Raw genomic sequence first — 11,526 nt, 5'->3', positions numbered from 1 at the left:
GTGCTCCTGGAACTCCTTGCTTGCTCATGTGACACAAGTTGAAAATCAAACCTGATCATTGTAACCCAAGCTTGAACTGAGCTGAACTGTGCTTGAACTATTGTTTTGCTGAATGTATATAAACTGGAAGCCTGGAAGTAAACTGTCAGTAGCTCATGAGAGCACTGTACTCACATTTCTTTTTGGTTGCTCTCCTGCCCAGGATCCGCAAGGTAAACTTGCACTCTGTCACGTTTAAAGTCCTAGAACAATTCAGGAAGCATTAGAACTATTGGTTTTTGAACCTGTGTGAAACCCTTTGAGCTGATGCATGTTTAGGAGATTGTCCTTTGGTAATTTCTATTCCATAGAAATGCTCAATTTGAATGTTCTATTCATAACATGGATTCATTTTGTTAACTGTTTGCCTAGGAAATGATTTCACTGAGATTTTCATATTTTCCTAGAATATACAATGTAATTTGTTGTTAATCTTTTAAGTAGCTTTATTGAGGTAAATTGATATATAGTGAATAGCAGAACCCTAACCCTACAGTTTGATAATTATTGATGTGTATACCTGTGAAACAGTCACCCTAATCAATACAGTGCACATATTCTACCTCCTAAAAAAGGGGTTCCTTTTGGTCTTTGATTAATTCCTCCTACCCTACACATACTATGTCCCCGTCTTGAAGCAGTCTCTGCTCTGTCTTCCATTGCTAGAAATATAAATAGCATTTCTTGGATTTTATATTAATGACCTTTCTCCCTCTCCCTTAATCTGGCTTCATTTAATGTAATTATTTTGAGATTTATTCATGTTGATATTATATTGATAATTCTTTTTTTTTTTGAGTCCCCAAACTACTTTGAACTTGTTTTCTCTTTTGTAAACAGGGATCATAATCCCATAACTCATTAATAAGCATAGGCACCTGACATAGTGGCATGTAAAGGATAATCAGTATAGGTTGGTGTAAGTCTCTGCACCTACTCTCCTGCTCATCAGACATCTGGCAATTCCCATGTTTTCCTAACAGCTATTTCTTTTCTTGTTTGCCTAAAGACCATAAGTTCAGTACAACTTTGATCCAGAATATACCCAGCATTTCAAATTTACCTTTTGAGTAGGTAAATTGCAGTTCCTATTTGTGATGTTTTGGAAACAGAAATTCTTTTTTTTTCTAAGATTTATTTATTTTTATTGGAAAGTCTGATTTCCAGAAAGAAAGAGAGACAGAGAGAAAGATTTTCCATCTGCTGCCTTAATCCCTAAGTGTCCATAATAACCGGAGCATTTAAGTAACTTCTGTTTGTGACTACGAACAACAGGATAACTAATTTGTTGTTCTACGTGGCTTTAGGGGGAGGCGTGAGTATATACATATTTCTGTTGGGAATATATTCAGGTATAGAATTGATTATCCATGACTATATACAACTTGAGAAGATATTGCCAGCTAATTTGAATCAGGGCTAAAATAGATTCTTAGCTCATAGTTATGTAACCTCCTAATATGTATCAGGGACCACCCATCTCTCAAAATCTGATAACAGATGTTAAGTAACTCTTCTGAAAAGAGCCATGTATTGTTCACAGTTGTATTCTAGATCATTAGCACATACTAACTACTCAATATTGAAAAACATAAAAAAAAAAAAAAGAAGAAGCAGGGGGCTTCAAGGGGAATACCCTACCTAGGAGCCAGCAGAGGTCAGCTCTGCTGAAGAAAGATGTGCCTTCCCACTGTCTCCTTTTCTACTAGGCTGAGTTTCTTCTTCTGGAGGATGATTCTCTGGTGACACCCTAAGTGAACGGATTCCTAGTATCTGCTAAAAGAATCAGAATTAGGATTGGGAATTGGGTCCAGTGGCTGACACTCCACTTGGGACACTGTATTCCAAGCCAGAATGCCTGGAAAGTGACTGAAAACTAGCTGTTCCAAGTCAAAGTCTTCAATATTCTAAAGATAGAAGAGATTACAGATGCCAGGAACCAGGTGAGAAATACATCTTTTTATCCAAGATGTGTTTTGTTTGTTTGTTTAGTTTGAAAGGAAAAGTGAGAGGGGAAAAGAGAGAGAGGGCCTCCATCTACCAGTTCACTTCACAAATGGTTGCAACAGCCGTAGCTAGACCAGCCCAAACCCTGGACACTTGTTCCCCCACGTGGGTGCAGGGGCAAAGCACTTAGTCCAGCCTTGTCACTCCCCTAGGTGCAGTAGCAGAGAGCTGGAGCAGCCAGGATCAGATAGGTGCCCACACAGGATACCAGCGTCGCATATGGTAGTTCAATCTGCTTTGCCACAAAGCTGACCCCAAAAGAACTCATATATGGGAATATTTCTATAGCAACTAGTGAAGTTTATAAAAAATTGTTGGGCCTAGTGTGATGGCTAAATCCTCACTTTGCAAGCACCAAGATCCCGTATGGGCAGCGGTTCTAATCTCGGAAGCCCTGCTTCCCATCCTGCTCCTGCTTGTGGCCTGGAAAAACAGTAGAGGATGGCCCAAAGCTTTGGGACACTGTACCCGTGTGGGAGACCTGGAAGAAGCTCCTGGCTCCTGGCTTCAGATTGGCTCAGCTCTGGCTGTTATGACCATTTGAGGAGTGAACTAGCAAATGGGAAAGATCTTTCTCTGTTTTTCTTTCTGTCTGTAAATCTGATCTGCCTGTCCAATAAAAATAAATAAAATCTAAAAAAAAAAAAAAAAAACAAGTACACTGGAAATATACATACTACTTGTATTATGGAAACTAGAAAACATTTCTCATTTGAATTCCTACGACTGAAATTTTTATTCCAATGAAAAAGAAAACCAGATGATCAAGGATGTTTAATGGAAAGCAGCCTTAAAAGTTAGCTTATTGGTTGAAGTTCTCATCAAGAATAACTACCCAGGAGATTAGGGAATGAGACCAAAGGTATCAGACACTAATAACAGAGTCTGAAACCATGATATTTGAGTTACATATTTGACCTGATTCCACGGACCTGGACGAAGTGTGAATTTAGCAGGGAGAAATTTTGATGCAGTCTGCAGAACGTTGGAAGGAGCAGGATAATGTCTACAGCTCTGGCAGATGTCACTTGTTTAATACAAACGGAACTAAGAGGTTCAGTACCCAGATGCTTAGCATTAGAGGATAGATCATTTTATTCTGACTAAATAAGTGACCTTAACTTGATAACTGCCTAATTAGATAGAAATGTTCTCCCTAAAGAATTCCAAATTAACTTCAGGGAGAAATGAACTGAACAATGGAATTCAATGGATGGTGCATATTCACAATGATATAAAGTCCAAGAAACACAGCTGGTCAAGAAACAAGGATCCCTGCTTTCACATTAACCCCATCTTCACCCCTACTCTGCCAAGCCCATGTACTTGGCAAAACAAAACAAAACACTAAATTGTACTAAAACTATACCACTTCAGAAATCAGACACAACACAAGGTTTCTTCAGTGAAAGTTCCAAAGAAACCTATATGGATGTAAAACTTTCACAGCTAAGTAGGAAATCTCACATTTAATACGTATTCGTTAGCACCGGTTTACAAGGCACAGAGAGAGGGATAAAAGACTTCATGAATCTAACCACTTGTGCAGGGTTGATTATGGTTAAAAAGAAGAGTCACAGAGCAGGCTCCATCATATCCATCACCCAACAGACATCAGAAGGTGCTAGCTGAGAGGAGTAACTGATCTCAAGTCCATGTAATTCCAGAGGGTGAGGAAACAAGCAGGGGAGGTCCCACCTCTCCCAGACAGTTCTCCCATAGCTTCGTGTAGCTTTTTCCCAATCATGTTCTAGACATTGCAAGGCAATTGATGTATTTTTAATACCTAATGATGTGTAATAGTAAATATAGCCCAAACCCACAATTTGTATAGATAGGAGTAGCACCAGAATAGCTTCAGTTCAGTGAGGAAAGAGCACCAACTCCATCCCATATGGCATGGATCACTGGGATAGAATTTTCTTGCCCTCGTGGCTCTGCTGATGTTGAATGAGGTTTGACGTTCGCATGAAGCCCTTTCCGCATGTGTCACACTGATAGGGTTTCTCCCCAGTATGGATTTTGTGATGTTCAAGAAGACCTGTATTCTGAGTAAAACTTCTTTCACACTCACTACATTTATAAGTCACAGGAGTTTGGGCATTTTCCAACTGACTTTCCATCTTAGCCTGGCATCCCCAGGCCTCTCCACGTTCAGACTCCTGAATCTTTTTACCCCCATGGACCCTCTGATGTCTCAGGAGATGTGAACTCCGCCTAAAGGCTTTGCCACACACAGTGCACCTGTATGGCTTTTCCCCTGTATGGATTCTGTGATGTTCAAGGAGACTGCAGCTCTGGCTGAAGGTTCTTCCACAGTCATCACACTCGTAGGGCTTCTCCCCAGTGTGTGTTCTTTGGTGTTTGATAAGGTCTGAACTGTGACTAAAGGCCTTGCCGCATTCTTCACACTCATAGGGTTTCTCCCCAGTGTGAACTCTCTGGTGAATGACAAGAGCAGAGCTCCCAATAAAGGCTTTCCCACATTCTTCACATTCGTAGGGTTTCTCTCCAGTGTGGATTCTTCTGTGTTTACTCAGGCCTGAACTCTGTGCAAAACTCTTCCCACATTCATGGCAAATGTGCCGCCCACTCCCTGCGGCATTCTGGCGCTTTCTTTTTAACCTGCCCTCTGGCTCCCCAGCTTGTGCACTAGTGGGAATCTGGGCAATGTCACCATCCAAGTGGCCTGGTGTCTGGCCTGGCTCTTGCTGTGGTTGTGGCTCAGCTGAAGGCAAGTTCCTGATCTTAGTCTCTATGTCACCACCTGAAACAACAAATGCCAGCACTATTGATTACACGCTCTCATAGGAGGAAAGTGCCGTGATGAGTAACATGGAGGCAAGATCACCAGGCCATGACATATATCAAAGAGGAGGGTTTAATTGCCAGAATGAGGATGAGAATAAAAGGCAGAAAAGGGTGCTTGGGAGAAGGAGGAGCACCTGAAATGGGAAGGGGGCCACTGAACAAAGGGTACTGGGAATGGAAGGAGGGTAGTGGAGACCAAGACTGTGCTGGGAAATATGTAATAGCTTTAATAGTGAGGCAGGAGCACACACTTAGAATTATGTCAACTATACCAACAGGGCTGATCAGAAAGCAACAATAAACAGCAGAAAGAAGTTCTGAAGCATTCTGTAAGAAACAGGAAAAATGTGTTTGGAATTTGGTCTGCAGTGATAATGGGTTGTTATCTCTGATGGTGCCCCAGGCAGACAGGTGCCCCCAAAGAGAGCTGGCTTTAGTCTGGAGAGATCACTGTACCACTGATTATCTATGTAACCTCAGACAAGTCAGAAATACATGCCTCTGTGCTCTGATATCTAAGGTCAGGTCTGTAGTCATTGTCTAAAGTCACCCAAGGTCACCTGTGGATACCCCCTTAACTCTCCTGCCCTGTCAGATCTAGGAACAGAATGGGAGAAAATCAGCATTTACCTCACATGTGCTGAGGCAGACCTGCACGTATCCCATCCCACTTAATAGAACTAGAACATCAGTAGAGAGTAAAGCAAGATCAGAAGGATAAGAAGCTAGTTAGTGACTAAGTCTCAAAATTGTGGTTTTGAATCCAAATACAGTGGGGTTCAGCAGCTTTTAAGGACACAATTGGCTGTAATACACAGAATATCAAAAATCTTAAGAGACATTAATGTCTATTCAGCTTACCTAGGGAGATGAGGCTGTTACAACTCTCCAGCTTTTCTTCCATGTAAAGGTGCATCTGAGGTGGATCTGGCTGCGTCCACCCAGGATGGAGCATCTGGGCCCCACTTTCCATTTTCAGCAGCTCCTAAAGCAGTGTAAGAAAGGGACTGACCAAAGAGATGGAGAAGGGAACATCTGGGCAGCACAGACTGTCTCCCTTCCTCCCCAAAAAGTAATAATAAAGTAGAAACACTCCCAAGTGGACACCACAATGAAGTTAGACAATGATAAACAACATCGGGACAAATGAGAAAATGTAAGTCCAATCTAGGGTTTGAGCAGAGCATCTAGGATGAGGGTGAAGGTCGACTGGGGAGAGAGGAACCTTCACAGGAAGTACAAAGCAGCAAAGGGCATTTGTGGAGGGAAGGAGCTCCCGCTCACCTGGGACTGTGGAGCAGCCACCATGTCTCCTCTGTAGCTCCCTCCCTGGGCAAGTCCGGAACCCTGGAGAACTGGGAGGGAAAGAAGCTCCAGATGAGATCTAGAAGAGACAGAAGCTCTGGAGGCTGGCATGCAGCCTCCTTGCCTGTGGAATCCAAGTTCAAACTGGATTAATAAAGCCCTGCCAGTCAACTTTATAGAGAATGTGCTCTTTTCCAAAATATGATCCCTATAAGATCCAATACTGTGTGCTCTACAAACATACAAAAACCATAGAAAAAAGGCAAGATGCTTGTCAAAAAGTACCGCAAGGAGCAAACATCAACAAGAAGCCTGTCTTTAGAAGTCAGTGTAGTAGCACAGCAGGTTAAGCCTTGCCTGGCCAGCATCCCATATCAGAATATAAGTTCAAGTCCTTGCTTCAGGCCCACCTTCTGCTCATGTGCCTGGGAAGGCAGCAGATAATTGGACCCCTGTTACCCATGTGGGAGACTCAGGTGGGGCTTCAGGCTCCTGGCTTTGCCTGGCCCAGACCACACTGTTGCAGCCATGTGGGAGACTCAGGTGGGGCTCCAGGCTCCTGGCTTTGCCTGGCCCAGACCACACTGTTGCAGCCATGTGGGGAATGAGCCAGTGGATAGAAGATACCACTGTTTCTCCCACTGTCTCTATCACTCTGCCTTTCAAGGAAATCTTTCTTTTTAATTTTTAATAAAGCTTCTCTTTAAAGAGCTTTTGAATTTTGCTAAGGAGGTAGGCGATAGGATTTGGGATCAATATTTTCTTTTTTTTTAAGATTTATTTATTTTAATTACAAAGTCAGATATACAGAGAGGAGGAGAGACAGAGAAGATCTTCTGTCCAATGATTCACTCCCCAAGTGACCGCAATGGCCAGTGCTGCACCAATCCGAAGCCGGGAACCAGGAACAACTTCTGGGTCTCCCACACGGGTGCAATGTCCCAAGGCTTTGGGCCATCCTCGACTGCTTTCCCAGGCCACAAGCAGGGAGCTGGATGGGAAGTGGAGCTGCTGGGATTAGAACCGGCGCCCATATGGGATCCTGGCGCTTTCAAGACGAGGACTTTAGCTGCTAGGCCATGGCGCCAGGCCCAGGATCAATATATTCTTACTAACAGGACTTTGTTTTGGTTTTAAAACATTTAAAATGGGCTAGATTGGGAGTAGAAAGGCAAAAATAGAAATCTAGTTTACAGGACTTGCTCAGATTCAAGGGAGAAAAAAAAAAATTAATGTAAGATTTCCTAAAAGAAAGCAAACAAACAGAAGCAACAGGAACTAGTTGATTGGAAACCTCTTGAGAAGCAAACCTGGCCTTGTGGATGGTGTATCCCAAGGGAACCCACATACACGTTCAGTACATTGCAGAACAATCACTCATTTTCTGTGGAGGGAATCATTATTTTAATAGCAAATTTGAACTTTACAAGGTTTATGCATTCTAATTAGTAACAGTCATACTGTCTGTGGAATATTCTGGCTGGCTTCACAACTTTGGGTTACTTTCTTCCTAAAACTCACTGCTGTGTCAAAGTGTATTATTAATCTGTGTATTTGCCATCTACATCTGATTATGACTGTCACAGGAATAAGGACCTGTCTCACCAACAGTGTGAACCCCAGTTCCAACAACATTAGCTACTTCACTGGAGAACTGTATAACTATATGGAGATGCAATTCTCTTACAGCCCAGATTTTAGTGAAATCTTACTATGCCTCGGCCAAGGGGGGGAGTTTTCCACCAATGTGTTTAAAACTGTACTTTCAGGCTGGATCTCAAAGGAGACTCAACCAGAGACAGGGAAATAAAGTATCTCTGGATCTTCCAGCACATTCTTAAATAAAATTGAATAAAGTCTACAGATTTCATACAGTCTAGACAGTGATACTCACCTCTGTCTTGTAGAGATGGAGATCCCAGAGATTTGTGCCTCAACAAAGCCTTTGCTGGTTGGAGCTGGCTACTTTGCGATCCCTGAGTTGATGTCAATAATTCCGTCTTGCAACTCAGCAGTTCTTGCCCCTGGCCAGCATGTGCAACCTAGAAATCATTCATTTTTATTTTTCACTCATCCATCAAATACTTTTGCAGCACTTTGTATAAAACTGGCACTCTTTCCAAAAGCATTACAAACATGAACTTACACAACACGAACATAGAGGTATTAGTATCATTTAAAAAAAAAAAAAAAGAAAGAAACCCAGGAAAACAGAAGCATAGTAAGAAGCAGCTTGCTCACAGTCATTCAGTTAATAAGTAGCAGTGCTAGGATGAGACCTGGGCCAGACTCCAAGGCCCATGTTCTCCACCATTACTCCATGCTTCCTCCTGCCATACAGTAGTGCTTTTATAAAAACCCCTTCAGAAATTGCTGATAAATTCCCAAATGCTGGACTGACAACAATGGTTCATTGGCTAATCCTCCCTTTGCAAGCAAGGGGGATCCAATTTGGGCACCAGTTCATTTCCCTGCTGCTCCACTTCCCATTCCAGCTCCCTATTTATGGTCTGGGAAAACATCAGAAGATGGAACCCTGCACCTACATGGGAGACTTGGAGGAAACTCCTGGCTCCTGCATTGGAATCGGCTCAGCCCTGGCCACCATGGCCATTTGGGGAGTGAAGATGGAAACAGATGGAAGATCTTTCTGTTTGTCTCTCCTTTTCATTGTAAATCTGTCTTTCCAATAAGAATAAATAAATCTTTTAAAACATTTCCTGAATGCTAATATCTTATTGGAAAAAATAGGGATAGTAACTTCTACCTTACAGAGTTGTTGCAGCTAGAATATAAGATCACAGTTTGTAAAAGCTCCTGACACAGAGTCCAACACATTTCCTTCACTAAGCCCTTCACAGAGCCCTTCACGTTCCTTCCAGACATTCACAGTTAACTACATTTTTCAAATTACTTTGCATGTGTGGTTAAGAAAACCTCATATCTTACACAAAGAATGAAGCTAAGCGACTTGAGGTAACTGTTCACTGGTATAGGGCTTGGGTGCAGTGGTGCCAAAGTTAAGAATCTTACTACAGATCACTGTTGGAAGGCCTGGGCCAAATGACCTCTGCAGGAAAACATGACAAATACAGCATGGTGCTGGGGAGACAGCCTCACTGAACAACAGAGGCCATGTGGGGTAGAAATGTATCCATTTTCTCCCAGGGGCTTATAGCAATGACCTTTGGACTCTTTCCCAAGTCATCCCTGAATTTGTTAAAAAAAGAATTCTTATTTTCCTTTAATTATGAACAAAAGCAACACACCAACGTGCCATAGGCAGTGCCCAGCACTGTCACCAAGAAGGAATACAGGTGTTTTTTTTCTGGGCCCAGCATGGTGGCGCAAGTGGTTAAGGTCCTCGCCTTGCATGCCCGGGATCCCATATGGGCGCTGGTTTTATCCAGGCAGCCCCGCTTCCCTTCCAGCTCCCTGCCTGTGGCCCGGAAAAGCAGGCAAGGACGGCCCAAAGCTTTGGGACCCTGCACCTGTGTGGGAGACCCAGAAGAGGCTCCTGGCTTCAGATCGGCATAGCATCGGCCGTTGCGCTCACTTGGGGAGTGAATCATCGGACGGAAGATCTTCCTCTCTCTCTCTCCTCCTCTCTGTATATCTGCCTTTCCAATAAAAAAAATAATAATAATAAAAATAAATTAAAAAAAAAAAAGAAGGAATACTGGTGTTTTCATATCATGTGACAACTAGGAGCCTATGGACAATGTCACTCACACCCACTACCACTTTGAAATGACCTGTTACTGGCTCTGGCCTAGGTCCTAACATTTACGGCAGTTAAGTAAAAAGCATATATACATCTTATCTTATGACAACTGTCATGCTTTTGCCAACTGAATTCCTGCAGGACTGCATTCTTCTGCAATCCTTTCTAGCTTCCTTTGTATTGAAAACCATTCCTCAGAGAAAGGTTCCAGGGGCTTCACCTGTTGCCAAAGAGGTGCACAACACAAGGAGACTGAGAGAGAAGTGCCCTCCATCTGCTCTCCAGGCTTCTGGAAGAAACAGACCCCAACTCTCAGACACCAAACCTGTACTTTTTACCTGCGGCGTCGGCTCATCCAGCTGCTGCTGCAAGTACTCCAACAGCACCACCACCTCCTCCCCACTCTCGGGGCGCTGCGTGTGCACCCAGCTCTGCAGGTCCCTGGGCAGGATGGTCAGGAACTGCTCCAGCACCAGCAGCTCCAGGATCTGCTCCTTGCTGTGCAGGTCGGGCCGCAGCCACCGTCGGCAGAGCTCCCGGAGCCGGCCAAGTGCCTCTCGGGGACCCGTGGCTTCTGGGTAGCGGAAAGCACGGAAGCGCTGGCGGGAGCGTTCGGAGCCGGCAGCGGCAGCAGTGGAGCTATCAGATAAACTAGACCTCTCTGCAAAGACAGAAGCTTCTTCCTCCTCCACTTTGATGATCAGAAGCTCCATCTGGTCCTCAGCAGGTTGAGCATCCAAGGATGAGCTTTCCCTTGATTCTCGAGCCATCTTGGGCCAAGGCAGTACTCAGGTCTCACTGTAGCTGTGAGCCGAATATCTGCAGGAAAGGTGGAAATCACTTTTATCAACCTGTAGACTTGCAAGCGTTTCCCTGTTTTCATGTCCAGACTCCCAGAGACAAAGCCAGCGTACAGCTGCTGAGATGTCTCCTCCATAGTCCGGGGCACCTGCCTCTTCATTGTCCGCACAGTGCCAAACCTGATTCCCACAATAAGCTTCCCAACGGTCCCAGACCCACAACAAATTGGGAGAGAAATATACACATATACACACACTCTGCCAGTGACTGGTGGGAACCTGGACCACTTCCTGGCTTTAAAAAGTTCCTCTTGGTGATTAGCTTAGGGATATTCTATGAGCCACAAGATCTGTAGTTGGTTGAATTCTAAGATGCCCTCAAAAGTCTTTCTCTCTATACTTTGCATATGATAAGATAGCAAGTCTGACTCACCAAGTGATCACAAGGAAACTAAACTGAAAAATCTGAATGAGTTTTTAGGTGGATTCTACTCCAGAGCCTTCAGAAAACAGCTCAGTCTCATCAACACCTTGATTTTAGCCTCGGATGTTTCTAAAGGGAGAATCTAAGTCGGCCTACCTTTCTGACCTATAAAACTGGAAATAACGCCTGCATTTTGTTCTAAGTCATACTTTTCTGGTCAATTACTACTTGGTCAAAGGAACCAATACATAGTCTCCTTTGTAGTCAAGGCCCTGCAATTAAGGGATGGAGAAAGAAAAGATGGGAGACCCTGGACTCAGGCATCAGCAACTTTTAAAACTTTCTAGCTGGCTCCAATATGTATCTGAGTTTGAGATCTAGCAAATTAAAGGGACTAAAAGGAAGTAACTGGCCAA

The 11,526-nt window shown here is 43.6% G+C and overlaps 1 protein-coding gene across 1 annotated transcript; it reads right to left on the bottom strand.

The window, feature by feature from the left end:
* Positions 1-3,608: 3,608 nt before the first annotated feature.
* Positions 3,609-10,909, bottom strand: LOC121147698 (zinc finger protein with KRAB and SCAN domains 3-like). Its single transcript, XM_040967590.1, has 5 exons — positions 10,225-10,909; positions 8,057-8,204; positions 6,142-6,212; positions 5,719-5,842; positions 3,609-4,813 (listed from the first exon to the last, which is right to left on the bottom strand). The coding sequence occupies exons 1-5, from the start codon at positions 10,654-10,656 to the stop codon at positions 3,951-3,953; spliced, it is 1,638 nt and encodes a 545-aa protein (XP_040823524.1). The 5' UTR covers positions 10,657-10,909; the 3' UTR covers positions 3,609-3,950.
* Between the last annotated feature and the right edge of the window lie 617 nt (positions 10,910-11,526).

This window comes from Ochotona curzoniae, unplaced genomic scaffold, assembly GCF_017591425.1.
Source record: "Ochotona curzoniae isolate NIBS_2020 unplaced genomic scaffold, NIBS_Ocur_1.0 scaffold_461, whole genome shotgun sequence".
Lineage (NCBI taxonomy): Eukaryota > Metazoa > Chordata > Mammalia > Lagomorpha > Ochotonidae > Ochotona > Ochotona curzoniae.
The sequence above is the reverse complement of the archived record's forward strand: the minus strand, read 5'-3'. Positions and strand labels throughout refer to the sequence as shown.